At 42.2% G+C, this 20,720-nt stretch overlaps 1 protein-coding gene across 2 annotated transcripts in view; it reads left to right on the top strand.

Annotated features, from left to right (window-relative positions):
* The window catches only part of CNKSR3 (CNKSR family member 3), a 111,419-nt gene that overhangs the window by 59,218 nt on the left and 31,481 nt on the right, over nucleotides 1-20,720 (top strand). For both annotated transcript variants that reach the window (XM_049904127.1, XM_049904136.1), the window contains exons 2-4: nucleotides 9,783-9,946; nucleotides 16,140-16,342; nucleotides 17,299-17,386. In XM_049904127.1, the coding sequence (XP_049760084.1) occupies nucleotides 9,783-9,946; nucleotides 16,140-16,342; nucleotides 17,299-17,386 (455 nt within the window). The remainder of the gene's footprint in view (nucleotides 1-9,782; nucleotides 9,947-16,139; nucleotides 16,343-17,298; nucleotides 17,387-20,720) is intronic.

Raw genomic sequence — 20,720 nt, 5'->3', positions numbered from 1 at the left:
TGGGCTGGGTTCCCAGCCAGTGCAGCTCACGCACAGCCACCACCCGTCTGTCAGTGAAGGCTTGCGTGTTGCTGTGATGCTGAACAGGCTTCGGCAGAGCTTCCAGACTAAGATGGACTAGGAAGAAAGGCCTGGCAATCTGCTTCCAAAAAGCAGCCAGTGAAAACCCTATGGGTCAGAATGACCTGATCCACAATGCATTATGGGGATGATGCAGGGCCGGGCAGCATTTCGTTCCATTGTGCTTGGGGTCGCCATGAGTTGGGCCAACTCAAAGGCAGCAAACAACGACAAGTATGTATATATGTTGTATACACACAACACACACCCTCAAACATATAGTTCGCTGTTGAATTTCTTCCCTGACCTCCATCTTTCAAGCTCATCACACTTGTGTTGTGGAAATGGGCAAGGGAAGAGCACGCAGAGCTGAACGTGCAGGACTGCCCTTACGTCCTGAATTCTGACCATCTCTTTGGTTGACTCTGGTTTGCATGTCAGTTGTTTTTTAGTGACTTAGATTAGTATAAGTCCCTCCTGAAAAAATACTTCTGGACAATGCTAACTTCTGTCCTTCCCCTGCTCTCACCTGGGGCTCCTTTCTGCTTTGTGACCAGGCTTCCTTCAGCAGGTGGGAGATGCTGTGTCCCTTTCACAGAGGTGTACACTGTGCCCAGTCTTCAGGGGGCAGGCAGTGTAGGATTGCGAGGCTACAACTTTGGGAGCTGGAGTTCCCTGGCTACAGTCTTCAGCTGAGGTGGATGTATTACTCACCATCTCAGAAACCTCAGGTGGGGCAGCCCATCTGCCTGCTGTTTTCTGGGTAACTCGAATCCTTGAACTGAGGCACTCCTGTATTCGCTTCCTTAAATGATCACGTGGAGATGTTTGCTATTGCTAAGTTTTGTTGAAGTGCTACGTCTTTTACTTACGTGGTGAAACCCCAGAGTGTGGTTGCTTCTTGGTTACCTCTTCTGATGTCTTCAGAATGACATATGTCTTAGAATCAGCTCTGCCCAAATGGTGGAACATTCAGACTTTTAGTTTGTGTTTAGCATTACTGTTCCTTTAGCTTGGTGTCCTAAAAAATGGCCAGCATTGTGTCCCTCTCTTCACAACTAGTTGTTCCATTTTGTAAATGTAGTGGAAGAGAATTGTTGGTTCTTAACTGGGCTTCCCAGGTTCTCATTCCCTGGATCTTTATTATGTGCCTGGCTTTCACAAGGCTTCGGTGGGAACAGCAGCCTCAGCAGTGAACTTCGTATGTTCACAGCCCCATCAGGGTAGAAAAACCTTACTTATATAGTATTCCTTAAGACCAATTTCATTCATTTGCTAATTATTTTTAGCTCCAAAGATGTTGAGATTTAAGTTTCTGGGCACTTGATTTCCTTTTTCATACTTTGCTGTGTAAGGAAGGATAACTTTCAGTAGCTCAGACGTATGCCTACTTCTCGCTTATTGACTATCTCGTTATCCAACATTTCGCATTTATGACAATAGTAAAAAATCTACTATCTGACTATTTTTGTATTAATGACATACATCTGCCAGTAATCCTTTCATTGACCGGTGGACCATGTAACACCCACCTACATTTCCCTCCCTCTGGAGGACATATATGTCCCACATAATATTTTGTGATCTGACATGATCATTCCGCATTTTTGCATAGTGCTGATTTTCACATAACAACCCGGTCTTTGGAACCTAACTAGGTTGATAAGTGAGGAGTGGGTGTAATCTAGGAGCACAGACTCTTAGCCCTGGAAGGAACCAGAGAGGGCTTCTTATCTGGTTTTCAGATATTGTTTATAGACATAGCACCCTTTCTTCAAACCGAATTTAACCAGAAGCCTAGCAGCATGACTGATAAAATCAGCTGCAGTTAGTAGTGTATGTGGGTGTGGCACTAAAGGAAGCCTGTTAATCCACAGGTGTGGAGCCCAAAAACCAGGACTAAGTGATTCAGCCAGTGTTACCCAGGTAGTGCATGGAGTAAAGGCGGGGTAAGAAATCCGGCTCCCAAATCAGTAGCTGTGAAGGCAGGGGCTGTGGCCAAGGAATGGCTGGCAAAGGGGTATGAGGGAACTTTTGGGGTGATGGAAGGGTTAGTGGTTTGAACCCATCCAGCAGCTCCATGGGAGAAAGACCAGGTAACCTGCTCCCATAAACATTATATCCAAGAAAAACCTAGGGGGCAGTTCTCCTCTGTCATGTAGGTTCATTTTGAATTGAAAATCAACTCAATGGCATCTAACAACAACAACAAAGAAATGTTTATGGGAGTCCCTGGGCAGTGCAAATGGCTAATGTGCTTGGCTGCTAACCAAGAGGTTGGGTGTTTGAGTCCACCCAGAGGCATCTTGGCAGAAAGGTCTAGCGATTTACTTCCAAAAAATTAGCTATTGAAAACTCTATGAAGCAGGTCTACTCTCTACACTTTTTCTGTTTTTTGAAAGTGTAGAGTCCTCTGTTCTCTACTGACACACATGGGTTTGTCATGAGTTGGAATCAACTCAATGGCAACTGCTTTTTAAAGAAGCTTTTATCATGATTATGGTGTGGTTACATTATTGTATATATTGGTCAGAACTCATCGAATTGCCCACTGCAAGTTGGTGAATTTTGTTGTGTATAAATTGTACCTCAAAAAGAAAAACTGACCAGAATAAAAAAAAAGAAAATAATAAAGTGGATAAAAAGTTGCAAGGGGTCTTCCAAAACATTCAGGTGGATTTTGAGGGGAGAGGGAGGAGTGACCTTTTTTTTTTTGCTTTTGTACTGGTAGAATTACATAAAAGTTATTTTAAAAATAGAAAAAGAGGAGAGAAAGATCTGTTTCTCTTAATTCCTGATTGAGTCTATTTTTCCATTTGGAAGATTTATCATCACTTTCTACTCATCCACTATCATTAGTTAGACCAGGGGCTGGCAAACCTTTTCTGTAAAGGGCCACATAATAAATATTTTAGGCTTCGTGGGCTTGAGGGCAATGGGTTTGGGCCATATGGTCTCTGTTGCAACTACTCAGCTCTGCATTGTAGTGCCAAAGCAGCCGTAAACAATATGTAAACGAAAGAGCTTGGGCTGTATGTGTATGTGTGTGTGTTTAATAATATTTTATTGTGTTCTTGGTGAAAGTTTACCCAGCAAATTAGGTTTCCGTTTGAAAATTTCCACACAGATCGTTCAGTGATATTAGTTACATTTATCACAATATGTCAATATTCTCTTTAATTATGTTCTGTTTGTTCCCTTTGCAGTGCTCATCTTTGCTTTTGAGAAATTAAACCCTGGCAGTGTAGTGGTTAGGTCTGATTAGAGCTGCTGCTGCTAATAAAAATGTTGGCAGTTCACATTCACCAGGCGCTGCTTGGAAACCATATGGGGCAGTTCTACTCTGTCCTATGGGGTTGCTCTGAGTTGGAATTGACTCGATGACAGTGGTTTCATTTTTGGTTTGGTCTCATCCTGGTGGTTTTTAACTAGGGCACCGATCTTACAGGTGATATCTTTTTTTGTGTGTGCCATTCTGCTGTTTTGCTCGAAGGTGATCTCAGGAGATAGGGACGGTTCTAGGTTTAAAGAGTGTCTCAGGGCAGTAGTCTCAGGGGGTCCTCTGTTCTCTACTGTTCCAGTTTGTCAGCTTTTTTTTTTTTAAATAAGAATTTGAGTTTTGTTCATGTTTTCCTCCCATTCTATCTGGGAACAACTATCATGGCCCCGGTCAGAATAGTCAGTGGTGGTAGCCGGGCACTCTCTAGCTCTGGGCTCAGGATAGACGATGTCGTGGCTCTTGTAGACTTGTTTCTTCTCTGTGCTTTTGGTTACCTTCTTACTATTCTGCTCCTGGCGAGTCGAGCCCCGTAGTTGTGTCTTAGGTGGCTGCTCACAAGCTTTTAAGATCCCAGCCGCTGCTCACTTCACTAACACGCAGGTCATGATTTTTGTGAACTCGGTTATTTAGCTGTGTTTTCATTGAAATGGGAGTTCTCTACATCCTCATCAGTAGGATGAGTGTTATAGAAAGATGGGCTGTAGAGAAGTTTGGAAGAAGACAGCTCCTGGAGGGCTTGGAATGTCACACTCAGCTCATGGTTTCAATCTGTAAAGGATAAGGTGGTTTTGCTCTGATGGGATTATGGAGCATGAGTTAAGAGCAAGAAGGACCTGAGCATGGCGACCTGTTTCTAGACTAGTATAGAAACCCAGGAAAGAGATAGCAAGTTCAGTGGTGTTGGAGAAGGTGGAAGGAGGGGGCAGCTGGTAAAATCAAGAGCACTTGAAGACTGGTCCTTGGGGGAGAAGAATGTGCAGGAGGAAAGGATGATTCCCAGTGTCTGGCTTGGGGCAACTCTGTAAACCCTGAGGTCATAAACAAAATCAGGAAAACAGGAGAGGAGCAGGCTTGATGAGGAAGACACGGAGTTCTGGCCTGGATGAATTGGGCTTTGGTTAGAGAGGAAATGTGGGAGGCATCACTGTGTAGATCTGTAGTGTCCAGATTTTGGATCTGGCATCCCCCTAAGTAAACAATTTGTTAGCACATACTCACAATAGACATTTTTCTAAAAGTAATATGCACATTTTACTATAGTAACCTGTATATTACACTGTACAACATGAGAGAAATAGATGTTTTCTAAGGATAAAATAAAGGTTGTTGTCGTTAGCTGCCACTGAATTGGCCCCCGACTCAGGTGAGCCCCGTGCACAATGGGATCGGACTGTTGTGATCCATACCAAACTTACCATTATTCATGATGACCAGGCAGTGTCTTTTTCTTGCACATAGGTTGCCTTGAGTTGGAGGCAACATGATGGCACCTCACAGTGTTATCATCATTGGATATTACATCAAGGGTGTCAGCAAATTGGGGAAGCTGAGGAGCACTGATATTAGGTTCCATTTTTATAAATGTTGTGAATTCCAAGAGTATTGTAATTAGGTATAAACATACCATTGCTAACCTTGTTCTCTTTCTGCTGGCTCAGATAATCCAGAACTGAGCTACTCCTAAATTCTTGTCTCCCTATAGAGGAGGCCTGTCCCAAGTCCAGTGCCTGGCACGTAGGAGTTGCTCCATAAATATTGTTGAATTAAATTGAGTTTGTGTCTGTGCTTGATTCTCCTCATAAAGAACACAGTGTACTCACTCCTTTGCTTCTCTGTCTCTCGTGGCCCTTAGAAGTTCTGAGGGGATGGGACTTCACAAGCTTTAGCTAAGCTGATTTCTGAATCAAAACATTTCTTTAAAACTCTGGTTGAAAAATGCCTTAATGGTCAAAGTACTTGATGTGAAATGCTCTAAGAACCGCTCTGGACCCATTGTCATTGTGGTAGAGCCTCAGCTTTTGCTGTCTTGAGCCTGAGAGGCTAAACGCCTAGCTATGTGACGGTCCTTTTGATGGGTTTCATACACCAGGACAGAGGGTACCTACCATCTGCGTAGTACTTTCCATTGAAGTAACGATGGAACTGTTTGCATTCTGTGGCCTAGTTAATGATCTGATTTTAGTCTTACACAGAGAATAAGAAGCGAACGTTGTTTTTGTTGGGTGCCGTCAAGTTGATTTTGACTCACACCGACCCCATGTGACAGAGTAGAACTGCCCCATAGGGTTTTCTAGGCTGTAATCTTTACAGGAGCTGATCACCAGGTCTTTCTTCCATAGAGCAGCTGGTGGGTTCGAACTGCTGACCTTTCAGTTAGCAGCTGAGCCCTTAATCATTGTGCCACCAGGGCTTCTGAAGCAAATCACCTTAGATATTTTGCATTGAGGTATTTTCTTTACTTCTTAATCTTCATGTGCAAAACCCTTTCCACATTGTTGGGGGATTAACTGATTAGTAAAAATTCATTCTCAGTACAGGACAAGTTTCTTATCACAGACCGGCACCCGGAAGATTGGGGTTTTATTTTGTTTATGATATTTCTCTTCATGCAGAAATGACCTCCTTTAATCTTGAAACACTGAAACTCAGGGCAGATACCTGTAACCGATATCACAATGTAATAGTTTATCTTTAGATATCTTTAGTTGCGTACTTGCACATGAGAATAAAACCAGGTGATTTGTGTGCTTTGGTGTGATAAATTTAAGTGAAGTTCATTTTCTTTCAACATGCATTCATTCATTTCACGGATATTTGTTGGATACCAGCAATATTCTAGATGTTGGAGACTAAGCAGTGAACAAAACAAAGGCTGTAATTTTGTGGTGCTTTCATTCTAATATGATTCATAAAAGATTTTTAGACGGAATCAATGGTTATTGCAGACTCCCAAATTGGGGTCACGAAGCTAATAACATTGGGCTGTTGAGATGGCGTTTTAGCTTCAGTTTGCTGTGTTCCAGAAGGGGGGCACCTAGGTTTGTGTGTCTCTCTAGCAACTTTTACTGTGAGCACTTGAAAATTGAGTACATGACTAAATCACATTGTTTTATGTAACAAATTTGTAGAGTGTGGTGTGCTCAACAGGAAACCCTGGTGGCGTAGTGGTTAAGAGCTACGGCTGCTAACCAAAAGGTCAGCAGTTCAAATCCACCAGGTGCTCCTTGGAAACCCTATGGGGCAGTTCTGCTCTGCCCTGTAGGGTTGCTATGGTTCGGAATCAACTTGAGGCAACGGGTTTGGTTTGGTTTATGTGCTCAACAGTGTTCTGAGCTCTTTATAAACCTCAATTAACTAAATGTTCATTATACCTTTGTAGTATGTGGTATCCTTATCCTCGTTTTAACAAATGAAGCAACCGAATAACCTGCCTCAGCTTTACTCACCTAGTAAGAATTGTGGCTAGGAACTGAACCCAGGCAGTCTGGCTTCGAGGAGCCGTGGTGGCGCAGTGGTTAAGCGTTCAGCTGCTAACCAAAAGGTCAATGGTTCGAATCTACCAGCCACTCCAAGGGAGAAAGATGTGGTAGTCTGCTTCCATAAGGATTATAGCCTTGGAAACCCTATGGGGCAGTTCTACTCTGTCCTGTAGGGTTGCTAGGAATCGGAGTCCACCCGACAGCACCCAGGAATAACAACCACCATCTGGTTCCAGAAATGACTTAAATCACTGTCCTGTCAGTTTCTGCATCTGGAGCTGGAACTTAAAAAAAAAAAAAATATATATATATATATATATATATTTTTTTTTGCATTCGAGATTTCTTTGAAAGATGATTCAGACAGATTTAGTGATAGTGGAGGAGTCTGGGCCTTCCTACTGTGCTTGGTCCCATGCCATGTGGGAACTCCTCTCCTTTTCCCACACGATAGAGGACGTGATTCCACACTGAATTGTGTTTAATTTAATTTGTGTAAGTTAAACGTGTTTAACGTATGTGCTTCAGTCTTGCTGGACTTTCTGTGAGCTCTTTGAGGCCAAGGCCTGAGAACTAGAAGGTGTTTGGAATATTTGGCAAATCAGCAAAAGACATTTAAAATTTTTAAGACCAGTTTCCTTAAAAGTGAAGGTTTTCCTCTCCTTTGTGGGGTTGTATAATACTTTAATCTAGCTGACTGTAAATGTTGAATTGTATTCTAAACAATGGGGTAACTGAACGATAGGCCACAATGTATCTGAACAATAAAACTGTGGGGGCCATGCTATTTAAAACCTAGCACATTCAATATATGAGTACCTTAAGGGAAAAGTCGTTAAGCAACTATTGTTGTTGTTTGCTGCAGCCTAATTCAGCTCCCGATTCCTGGGGACCCCATGTACACCAGAACTAAATGCTGGCTGGTCATGTGCTATCCCCACGATGGGTCATGGATCTAACTCTTGTGGTCCATAGATTTTCACTGGCTGATTTTTAGAAGTGGATCACCAGGCCTTTCTTCCCAATTTTAGTCTGGGAGCGCTGCTGAAACCTGTTTAGCATCATAGCAACACATAAGCCTCTGCTGACAGTTTGTGGCCGCGCATGAGAGGCATTGGCCAGGAGTTGAACCGCTGTCTCCCTCATGGGAGGCGAGAATTCTACCGCTGAGCCACCACTGCCCCACTTAAGCTACTGTAGATTCTGCTCTTAGGTAGGTAGCAACATGCTGTTTCTACTTAGAAATTCTCCTTCCTCTCAGGGAACTCCTCAAGGAGTTTCTGGTCCATTTCTTAGGGGAATATTCTTCTATCTTCTTCAGTTCTCAATCTCTGATCATTTGTACCCTGGACCCATCCAGAACCCTCACCACACCTCCCACATACGCCTTCTTCTCTGTGCCCCAAATTTTCCCTTTATGTTCTAAAGCTACTTCTGAAATCTGACATCTTCAGTAAAATTTCTCGTAATTAGAAGAGACATCTCTGGCCTCATCTTTTCTTCTTCTTGTCATTCAGGGCTGGTACCATTTTCCTTGGATTCTGGATTCATCAGAACTTTTTCATTTTCAAGGGACAGAAACTCAACACAAACATACTTAAGCTGAAAGGGAAATTTCTTTCAGTTTAAGTGAAAAATTCTAAGGATAGAAAAAAGTATCTTTAAGTAGGGTTAGTCTATGTATAGGATATTATTGGGGCATTTTTTTTTTCCTCTCTCTCTCTCTCTCATAATCACTCTGCTTCCAAATGTTTGTTAGATTTGTTTTCAGATAAGTGGTCAGAAAAATGACCACCAGCATCACCAATGTTGTATCCTTATGGCTTCCAGTTACAAAGGGAGGAAGAGCCTCAGTCTTCCTGTGTCTGTGTATCAAATACCAAGGAAGGTTTTGATTGTTCGTGCTTGAATCAATCACATGGCCATCGCTGGGCCTATAAGTGGCTGGCGGATGGAGTGCCATCTACTGTGGCAAAGCACCTTGACTGACAAACTACTGGGATCCCATGGGAGAGCAATAATGTCCCAAAGGAAGGATTGCTTAGCAAACAAACAACATATGTCAAGTATCTATAACCAACATTTCAAATCAGCAGGGATTTAGTGTTTATGATGTTAGTTTATAGGGAACTGAAGATAACTATTATAAAATTATACAGCATTCATTTGAGAATTTTGAGCTGTGCATTGAAAACCTGCTTGAGATGAGAAGCTGTCACTCAGAAGGTGTCCATAGGGTGGAATACACATCATCATACCAACAATCAAATCATGGCAGCATTTGATATCACTGAGCTTGACTTGAATGTGAGCTTTTATTTTATTTTTTTTGGAAAGCATGAATGATTGCCTTCACGAACAACTACTTCCTTTGCCATGAGACCAGAAATGGATGGTGCCTGGCGACTATTACTGAATGTTTTGATAAAGATTCTATATAAGGATCCTGACCAAGGCGGAGGGTGGGGGGATGTGGAACAGAGTTTCGGTTTTCATGGAATCCAGACTTTCTGGAGCCATTGAGTCTGGATGAACCCCCAAGACTACTGCCCTGAGATAATCTTTCATCCTCAAACCATGAGCCAAAAATATCCCCTGAAGCCTTCTTGAAACCAAGCAACAGTCTAGCTTAACTAGTAGAGAATGTCCCCTGTGAGTTTTGTGCTCTTTTTTAAAAAAACTTACTATATGAGATCAAAATATTTACAGCAACTTGAAAGATAGGAAGCTCAGGCGAAGAGAGTTTATGTTAATAGGGGAGGAACAAAGTAGAAAAGGAGGGTGTGTGAATGGCTGCACCATTTGAAGAATGTAATCAGTGCCACCGAATTGTACATGTAGAAATCATTGAACTGGTGTAGTTTTTTACTGTGTAAATTTTCAACAACAGTAAAGGAAATGTGGGCAATTTTTTGATAAGGGAACAAAATGCCAATAATGACCTTTTCCCCCTCCTTTGGTAGGGTTGGATGACTGTCTGCAGCAGTACGTCCACAAGTTCGAGCGGGAGAAGATCAACGGGGAGCAGCTGCTGCAGATTTCTCACCAGGACCTCGAGGAGCTGGGTGTCACACGCATCGGACACCAGGAGCTCGTGCTGGAGGCCGTCGACCTTCTCTGTGCACTGGTTAGTTCAGGAAAACCTCCTCGTGAATCCTCATTGTTGGCCACCTTAGCATACCCCCATTTTCTTAATGATCCATTGACTTGAAGGATGAGCCGAAGATAAAATAGTAAGGGAAGAAAAGGCATTTTCCAGATTAGGACCTGGCAAGCTATGCCCCATGGGCCAAACCTGGCCCATCATCTATTTTTGTAAATAAGGTTTTATTGGAACACAGCCATGTCCATTCGCTTATGTGTTATCTATGGCTAGGAGCCCTGGGTGATGAAAACAGTTAAGCACTTGGCTATTAACTGAAGGGTTGGCATTCAAATCTGCCCAACCCAGTGGCATCTGGGAAGAAAAAAAAAGGGCCTGGTAATCTACTTCCAAAAGATCCCAGCCGTTGAAAACCCAGCGGAGCACAGTAATACTGTAACACCCGTGGGGTTGCCATGGGTCGCAATCAATTTGACAGCAACTGGTTTGGCTATGGCTGCCTTCGTGATTCAGGGGCCGAGCTGAGTAGTTGTGACTAAGACCACATGGTTCCCCAAAGCCTAAAATATTTACGATCTTGCTCTTTACAGAAGAAAATTGCCATTTACAGAAAAACAACTGCGTTAGGCTTATTTTCTTATCGTTTATAAAGAATAAAAAGATGGAGAGAGTCCTGAATGAAAATGCCATTTGTTAAATTAAAATGAGACATGAGTTCTGATTTTCACGTCTGTTTTTGTTACTGTATAAAGCATTCGAGTTTAACACATACTTGTGGTATTTAAATCACTGATGTTCGTGCTTAAAATCACCTACGGAAAGGTAGCTAGATCGGGGAACATGCGAATTAGTTACAGTTTTCAGATTCTGAGATTTGGCTTTAACATGAATGAGTTGACCCCTGCCGTGGTCTGACCCTTGGATTCCACCTGAGACTCCATGGGTAGCTTTCTACGGTGTGGGCTAGAGACACCTGTTGGCGCAAGAGGGAATTCAAGTCTCCTGCCGCAAGGATGCAGCTTACTTAAATGTCAGGATTGGGACAAACTGGGCAGCATTCAAGCTGGGTTAGTAATGCTAGGAACCCGAGCCAGGGGCATATACAATGACGTCACTGAGAATGGTGGGAAAGAATGTGCTCCTGAGGACTTTGCCATGGCTGGTCTGCGTTCCGTTGATTATATAACACTTGCTGCATTGTGTGTATTCTTCTTCTTAAAATGGACAGAGCCTTGTCTTCTGCTCCAAGATGCACTGCTCTTGTTTGGGAAAGTAATGGGGAAATTATTTGTAGTTGATAAATGAGCTGCCACCAGGGAGACGCCATGGCCAAATGGTCTGAGCGTTGCCCTGGGAGGTTTGGTTTTTGAATTCTAATCCTGGCTCTGCTGCCTACAACTCACTCTGTGACTTCCGGGAAAGCGGTGGTGTCTGCGTTCTTCATCAGTGCAGTAACACTCACCTCAGGCATGGTATGTAAGAAGGTGCACGGGTTTTGCACTGCCGAGAAGATGTCTGAGCGTCCTGTTTATTGCTATTACAACTGTATTTTTTTATATAATAAAACATTTTTGAATTGACTCTTATTATACTTCCTGGGGACGTTGCTTTTCTGTCTTTTCTGCTGGATGTTCTGCAAATTTTAACTGTCTCTGCTGCTTTGCAGCAATCCTTTGAGGACAGGTGAACTACTTGGGAATCCACAGGAGGAGCGAGGAGGTGGCAGGGTTGACTAGAAGCACTAGTGTGTATGGGATAATGGACCTGACAGATGCCCCTGGCCATTCTCTATGCTTTTCCCCCTTCCACCTCTTAAAATATTAAAGTGAACAAAGCTGGACAAATGCCAGAACCTAAAGCTGTGTTTTATCTCCTACAATTTCCTTCTAATTTCCTTTGTAGACAGAGTTTTGACCTCAGACTCATTCTGCACATGCTTTATGCAGTGGAGTGCCTGGGGATGCATTTGCCAGAAGGTTCTTCAGAGGGTGCACAAATGAAACGACCCTTTTCTGGGCTTGGAAGGGCTTTTTTTAGGAGAATGTTACTAAAATATCTTTAGTCTGGGTTTAATCTCCTTTTTAAAATATTCTTATTTGGATGCATATATTAATTATATCATCTATTTAATCCATTTACACTGTAAAACCCTGCGTATACAAATTGGTGATAACTTTTTGCCTTGAACAATTTGGAAAGTTAATGTGGATGTGTAGTTGGCCCCGGTGCTATAGAAGAGGCTTTATGTGACGTTTATGTAACTTAGTTTAGTGGATGTTGATTTTATGATGGACAGGAAATGAATAGGAGTAACGAAGGGAGAAGGAAGAAACAAATAGAACCACTGGAAAGCTTTGGAGCCAAGAGAAGGGCAGACACTATGGATAAAGGAACATAAAATAGGGAACAGGTATTGACTAAGAATTCAGTACAGATGAGCAGATGGATCTTAAATAGCTAGTCATGGTTAGCAAGGACAGAGACCACCTTTTGTGAACATTGACCTTGGCCTACTGGAGTGGTTTCCAAAAAACCAAACCAGTTGCCGTTGAGTAGATTCTAGCTCATGGCAACCCCACGTGTGCCACAGTAGAACTGTGTTCCGTGGGTTTACAGTGGCTGATATTTTGGGAAGTAGGTCGCCAGACCTTTCTTCCGGGGTGCCTCTGGATAGACTCGAACCCCCAACCTTTTGGTAAGCAGCCAAACACATTAACTCTCTGCACCACCCAGGGACTTCATGGAGTGGCTGAGGACTTGTATTATGTGGTGGAACCAGGCCCACTTCCCAGGCTTGAATTCAGAATCTGAGCCAAAATTTTGCCCCTGTCTGGGCAGAAGGTAACTGGGACAGAGGCAAAGAGCTGTTCTTTTCAGTAGGAGAACAACAAGCCACATGCAGCTGTTTAAATTTAAACTAATCGAAAGTAAATAAAATTCAGTTCCTTGGTCACACTAGCTGCATTGGTTAGTGACTACCATATCGTATAGCACACACAGAGAGAACATTTCTTCACTGCAGAAAGTTCTGTTGGGCAGCATGGGTCTAGAGGGTGTGATTAAGAACAACGAAGTATGGCTGTGACCTGCGTTCTTTGCCGAATCAGTGAGGCCTTGGTTTCCTGAACATCCAGGTGTTTAAGATTGAAGTAGGTTGGAAAAGTAAACGAAGTTGGAATCAGTGCATGTGTTAAGTGATGCTGCCCCAATCTGTGGTTAAGTGGAATTTCTGTAAATGGGTCTACCTGTCCAGAGTGCTCATGTGTACTCATATACCCCTGAGATTGTTCATCATTTACCCAGAGCAAATCATTAATAAACGTTACGTTTTTTTCTGGGGGAGGGGGGAGGGGAAGACTGCGAAGACTGTTCCTTACAGGAGTAGTTTGTTAGTAGTTTATATCAACTTGATTCTGCCCTGACCTTCTTAAGTACCTTTAGGAAAACTGCGAAGTCTATTTCTTAGGTTGTAACTTAATTGGCCCAAGCCAGTAAGATGGTTTTGATTGTTTCTCTGACACCCCTTAGTCACTTGTGTTAGATCACAGAAAGAACTAGTTGGAACGGGAAAAGAGGGCAGAGGAGTACTGTACGATTTGTCCTGAGTTACACTGTGAATAATTTTAAGGCAGCAGAGGAGTGAGCAATCCATTTCCTTCTCTCCCGTCTAGAATATGTTTTCTCCAGCCTGACCAGGAAATGATCCCTGATGGCTAGCTTCTAATGAAACAGGGCCTCGGTGGAAGGATTTTAGTATGTGCATAGATTTTTAGAGACTTATTTTATTTGTTGCTTAGCTTATATCTTCTTGATGCCTTATCTTAAAGCAGTTTCTGAGAGAGACATGCTTTACAAAATAGACAGGTGAAAATAAGCAAATCTAGCCTGAGAAATTATTCATTTTCTGTCTTTCATTATGAGGCACTTCAGTCAATAAGCCTTCCCTGATCATGTTTGTACAGTTGAGCTTCTTTCAAGCAAATTTAATCAGCGTTTTGTTCTCGTCTTAAGGTGGAATGAGGTTGAAGGGAAGGGAGTTTTCCTTCCTTTTCTCCTTCTTTCCTTTTAAAAATTACACTTTATCGTAGTTAAGTCCATCTATCCTTCTAGTCCCATGATTTGTTTTGAGGGGAAATGAAGAGAGCCAGTGAATAAGAAGCTACCCTCCCACTTTATTTTAGCATTCAAAGGGGCTGGCTTACAGGATATTAATGTTTCAAGCTTCTTGTAACAATAAAGCGCGTTTAATGCTCTTTGAGTTTAGAAGTAAATGTAATAAAAGTTGCAAGTAATTTATTGTGGCATCAACTACAGAAACTTGACTTCTTGTGTTTATCTGTAAACTCTTGGTAAAAGTTGGCGGCCCCGAGTAATTGACTGAGTGAGGGGACATTCCCTTTCCTCATATCACAAGTCCAGCTGTGTCACGTGGGTTCTTTATTCACTGATGTATGAGTCTTTGATTCTCTGAATTAAAAAAAAAAAAAATGATGATAGAAATCTGTCTTTTTATTTTTGGCTTCTCTATCGAAGAACAATATATTTTAGTCTCTAGAATATGACAGGAAGGAAGACAATGAATGACTATAATATCCAGATAGAAAATTACTGTTAATACAGAATATTCATTGACATTATGATATCTGCAGTTTTGTTTTAAAGCTTGTAAAAGCCCCTTTTCAGTTATTGGAGCTGGGAACTTCTTTGCTTGAATATATTCATACTTAACTCCTTTCGGTGTTTTTACATCATCTTTAAAAATGATTTTTTTTTTAAATAGACGCAATATTAAAATTTAAACAAAAGCTATTTGAAATGAGAATTGTTTCTAACAAAGTTTTGATGAATTATTTTAAACCAGTAGGTCAGAGTCTTTTGTTATTAACTTGTATATCTTGCAAAAAGAAGTTCTTGCAAATTTTAAGAAGAAAGTTCTTTGCAAACTTGGCACATTCGTGCTTTGTGGATCTTGATTTTCCCCTCCCTAGGGAGTCGGAGAAGCCCTAGGGGTGCAGTTGTTAAGAGCTCAGCTGCTGACCAAAAGGTCGGCAGTTCGAATCTACCAGCTGCTCCTTAGAAACCCTATAGGGCAGATCTGCTCTATCCTGTAGGGTCACTATGGGTTGGAATTGAGTCAATGGCCACAGGTTTGGTTTTTGCTTTTCTTTTTACACAGCTGTTAGAATGCTTCCCTGCTTGTTAGATTGTGCTAGATCCAGGCTCACTAGCCAGTTTTTCTTGTCTTGCGTCCGTTTTGTTTTCTGTTGAGTCCATTTGCCCTTTCTCTGGCAGGGTGTGTGGGAGGGGGTGCTACAGTCCAGCAGTCAGAAGCTTACGCTCTAGGTGCTGATTGTCTGGATTAGAGTTCTAACCCCACCACTTATTAGTTGTGGAACTTTGGACACTTGATTTTATGCTCCTGTGCTTTGTGGTAGAGGCCAGGAATGCTACTAAACATCTTCCAATGTACAGGACAAGGAGCATTGGTGGTGCAACGGTTAAGTGCTTGGCTCCTAACCAAAAGGTCAGTGACTTGAACCCATGCAGTGGCTTTGTGGGAGAAAGACCTGGCGATCTGCTGCTGTAAAGATTGTTGTCGTTGCTATGTGCTGTCAAGTCAATTCCCACTCATAGCGACCCTATGCGACAGAGTAGCACTGCCCCATAGGGTTTTCTAGACTGTAATCTTTATGGGAGCAGATTGCCAGGTCTTTTTTTCCTGCAGAGATGCTGGTGGGTTTGAACTGCTAACCTATCAGTTAGCAGCTGAGTACTTACCAATTGCACCACCAGGGCTCCTTATGGCCTAGAAAACCCTATGGGGCAGTTCAACTCTGTCACATAGTGGTCACTGTGAGTTGAAAGTTGACTCAGTGGCACCGAACAACAGCAGCAAATGTACAGTACAGTGCTTCTCCACTTCCAGCAAAGAATTATCTGGTCCTGAATGTCAGTGGTGCCGAGGTTGAGAAGCCTCGCTTTAGGTGAAGTGGTCAGGCCAGGATGTGAATACCAAGAAAGAGCTGTTCATGCCAAGATTTGTAGGAAAAGTGTTTCGGGAAGAGGAACTCACAGGTGAGATCGGTGCCATGCACCAGCTCAGGTAGGGTTTTGTGGCCATTGTAGAAGTTATTTAAGTTACCAGCGGTCTCTGAGTTATGAGTTTTGGATATTGCCGATTGCTTTGAGTTTTTCTCTTTGTTTTTATTTTCTGCAGAATTATGGTCTTGAGACAGATAATATGAAGAACTTGGTTCTGAAACTTCGAGCTGCTTCTCACAATTTACAGAATTACGTAAGTAGCCGTCGGAAAAGTCCAGCTTATGATGGGAACACCTCATGCAAGCCTCCCAATGAGTTTCTGACCTCTGTGGTGGAGCTGATCGGCGCTGCAAAGGCCTTGCTAGCTTGGCTGGATCGGTGAGTTAAGGGCCTGCATTTACTTCCTATAAAAGTAGGGTCTGAGATGACAGAAGGCTGTGTTTTGTTTTAGGGAAAGGAGCCATTGTCCCTTTTATGTCCTTTTCACCGGAATTCCCTAGGAGTTCCGGATTAGCGGTAGTTTTAGCCCCTTTTGGAATTTACTAAGGTACCTGGGTGATGCAAGTGGCTTGCCATCAGCTGCTAACCTAAAGGTTGGTGGTTTGAACTCACTTAGTGGCACTGCAGAAGAAAGGCTTGGCAAACTGCTTCTGTAAGAATTACAATAAAAACAAAACCGAAAGGACAAAAACCAAACCCATTGTTGTCGAGTCGATTCTGACTCATAGTGACCCTTTAGGGCAGAGCAGAACTGCCCCATAGGAATTTCAAGGCTGTAATCTTTCTGGAAGTAGACTGCCATGTCTTTCTACTGTGGAGTGGCTGGTGGGTTCTAACTGCTGACCTTTCAGTTAGCAGCCAAATACTTAACTATTGTGCCACCAGGGCTCCTTCTCTGTATAGATTACAGCCAAGAACACTCTATGGTGCTCATTTCTATTCTGCAACACATGGGGTTGCCATGATTTAAGAGTTGATTTGACGGCAATGGGTTGGAAGTTACTTAAAAGGTTAATAGCAAGAACAAATTAACCTCAGAGAAGAGTGAAACTGTGCTAAAGGTTGTGTGTTACTGAGATTAAACATTAATGACTGAGTACTTGGTTGGCTTTTGAAGATTGTTGGTTGATTTCTGACAGGCTGTTAATTCTCTTGTCTCAGTTTTTGATGTGTCTTTACCTTTTCTCTGTCTCTTTTCTATTCAGATTCCTACTTGAGAGGAAAGTTATATATGATCAATAAATTAGCCCCTTGTGTAGCTATGCTTGTCAACATACCGGGCGGGATGCCAGTGGATTCCTTCTTTTTTAAAAGATATTTTTATTACTTTATAGGGCTCCATTTACAGGCATCACTGATTTCTCTGTAACGAAGAATAAAATCATTCAGCTTTGCTTGGATCTGACTACCACAGTCCAGAAGGTCAGTACAGCATTGCTGCTTTCTAAATTTTTGTCTTCCTTTTCCCTTTCTTCTTCTTCAAAGAGTTCACATGCAGATATGGAGTACCATTCTCTTTATGTCCATCCAAATCAAAGAGAGACAGAAGGCTTTACATTAGATGTACAGATGCTCTCAATGAAAAACGACCAGTGGCCTTTCGATCAAAGATTACCCTTTTTCGTTTTAAAACAGTTGAGCAAATAGTCCTGCATGTCCCCTAAAATGTTAGAGCACTTAATTTTTTAAATAGAAAATCTGGAATAGTTTAATTTTACTACAGTCTTTGCCCTATGTATCTTACTGTATCTTCTTTGTAATTGCCTTTCCATTTCAACCCCTGGTCAATGGGCATTATCAGTCAGGATGGGCTAGGTTATGATGCAGTAACAAACAACTCCCCAATCTCAGTGTTTACTCTTTCATCATGTTATGGGTGTTCAAACAGATTGGCTAGGGAATATGCTACAGTTTTCCTCCAGGACCTAGGATGACATAGCCTGTATCTCATGTGCCTGTCCCCATGGCAGAGGGACAAAGAGCCGTGGAGAGTTTTCATACTGACAGACGTTCTTGGTGGGAAGTGATCCTTATCAATTCCACTCACAGCTCTTTGGCCAGACCCGGATATATTAATGAGGGCCCAAGAAGTTTTACCTCAGTCTACTTATAACTTAACTAGCTTCTGTGACCTTACCTTTTATTTTTTATTAGTTTCGTATCAGACTATCAGCTCTTGCAGTCATCTCCTGTCTTAGTACGTGGCACGTAGCAAACACTTGTTAAATAAACACTTGTTAAGTATTTTTGAGTTGTGTTATAGAATGTAAGGAATAGCTTGTTCTTTTTTCATGTCTTACTTAGTTCTAAAAGTCTTTGATTCCGTGTTTGTTTCCATTACTACTTTGGCAAAAAACAAACAAGCAAAATCCTTTTCCTCACTGCCAACCATGCCATAAAATAAGGTGTGATTCTGAAAAGTCATGCGCCGTGTTGGTTTCTGGAACGTGAAGAGTGGAGTTTGGCCTTGCACGTAGCCGTTGTTTGAGATTTAGTCCTGAGCAGCTGTGGAACTCCAGGCTTACTTGATTTCATCCTGTGTCTCTGAGGCCAGGTTCTTAGAAAGGCGCTCTGAGTTCTGTTCTTTTTTTATGAAGTGTAAAGTTATTTTGACAAAAGAATGAGATACCAATTGTGCCGCATTAATCATATAGCCACTGAGCCCTGACATTTGTGGGGGGACGCATTAGCCTGATACCTTGGGTTTTCTTCCTTTTCTGGTTTCCCTTCTCCACAATATTCTGCCTTCTATTTTGGTTTTTGACTGAGTTGACGTACAATCAATTAAATGGAATCAGCTCGACGGCACTGGGTTTTTTTGTAAGAGGTAAGCATTCTAATTAGTAAATTGGCAAGTTTTGCTTCTGGGGGATCTGTGTTTTATTACGAAGGGTTCTGGACAGTGTGACTGATAGAGGCTGTAGAGTAGGGAGAAAAAGAACCAGTGGTGAGACTGAAGGTGGAGGTGGTAAGGTTCCTTTTTACAAGATGAATCTGCTTTGCCTATGCAGGTTAATATTGACTTAGTAGGTATTTGGACTATTGCCCCAATAAATATTTATTTAGCACTTATTATGTGTCTGCCCCTGCCATGCGTCTGTCAGTTTGTTGTACTGTGGTGGCTTTCATGTTGCTGTGATGCTGGAAGCTATGCCGCTGGTATTTCAAATACCAGCAGGGTCACCCATGGTGGTCAGGTTTCAGTGGGGCTTCCAGACTAAGACAGACTAGGAAGAAGGGCCTCGTGGTCTACTTCTGAAAAAATTAGCCCATGAAAACCTAATGAGTAGCAGTGGAACATCGTCTGATATAGTGCCAGAAGATGAGCCCCTCAGGGTGGAAGGCTCTCAAAAGACAACTGGGGAAGCGCTGCCTCTTCAAAGTAGAGTCAACCTTAATGACATGGATGGAGTCAAGCTTTTGGGACCTTCATTTGCTGATGTGATGTGACTCAAAATGAGAAGAAACTGCCGCATTCATTAATAATCAGAACATGGAATATACATGAAGTATGAATCTAGGAATACTGGGAGTATTCAATAATTGAATGGAATGCGTAAACATTGGTATCCTAGGCATACGCATGTCTTGGAAGAAGTACAGCCAGAATGCTCCTTAGAAGCAAGGATGGTGAGATGATGTCTCACATACTTTGGACATGTTATCAGGAGGAACCAGTCCCTGGAGAAGAATGTCACGCTTGCTAAAGTAGAGAGTCCGCAAAAAAGAGGAAGGCCACCGATGAGATGGATTGACGCGGTGGCTGCAACAGTGGTCTCAAGCGTAACAATTACATGGATGGCTCAGGAATGGGCAGTGTTTCGTTCTGTTGTACATAGGGTCTCTCAGAGTTGACACTGACTCGACGTCACCTAACAACAACAGCATACATGTGGACCTCACCAGGCGGAATACACAGGAATCAAATAGACTGCGTCTGTGGAAAGAGATGATGGAAAAGCTCAGTGTCATCAATCAGAACAAGGCCAAGGGCTGACTGTGGACCAGACCATCAATTGCTCTTATGTATGTTTAAGGTGAAGCAGAAGAAAATTAGAGCAAGTCCACAAGAGCCAAAATATGACTTTGAGTGTATCCCACCTGAATTTACAGAGTATCTGAGGAACAGATTTGATGCATTGAAGACTAATAATCAAAGACCAGATGAGTTATGGAATGACATCAAGGACATCATACATGAAGAAAGTAAAAGGTCATTAAAAAGACAGAAAAGAAAGAAAAGACCAAATGGGATGTCAGATGAGACTCTGAAGCCTGCTTTTGAATGTAGAGTAGTTAAAGCGAAAGGAGGAAATAATGGAGTAAAAGAGCTAAACAGAAGATTTCAAAGGGCAGCTTAAGAACACAAAGTAAAGTATTATAATGAAACGGGCATCAGAATTAGAAGAAGACCCGTTAATAAACAACCTGTGATATGCAGTTGACACAACCTTGATTGCTGAAAGTGAAGAAGACTTGAAGCACTTACTGATAAAGATCAAAGACTGTGGTCTTCAGTATCACACCCAAACTTAAAGAAAGCAAAAATCTCACAACTGGACCAATAAGCAACATCATGATGAACGGAGAAAAGATTGAAGTTTTCGAGGATTTCCTTTTACTTGGATCCACAATCAGCACCCATAGAAGCAGCAGTCAAGAATCAAATGCTGTATTACATTGGGCAAATGTACTGCAAAATACTTCTTTATAGTGTTCAAAAGCAGAGGTCACCTTAAGGACTAAGGTTGCCTGA

The sequence above is a fragment of the Elephas maximus genome, chromosome 1 (assembly GCF_024166365.1).
Source record: "Elephas maximus indicus isolate mEleMax1 chromosome 1, mEleMax1 primary haplotype, whole genome shotgun sequence".
NCBI lineage: Eukaryota > Metazoa > Chordata > Mammalia > Proboscidea > Elephantidae > Elephas > Elephas maximus.
The sequence above is the reverse complement of the archived record's forward strand: the minus strand, read 5'-3'. Positions and strand labels throughout refer to the sequence as shown.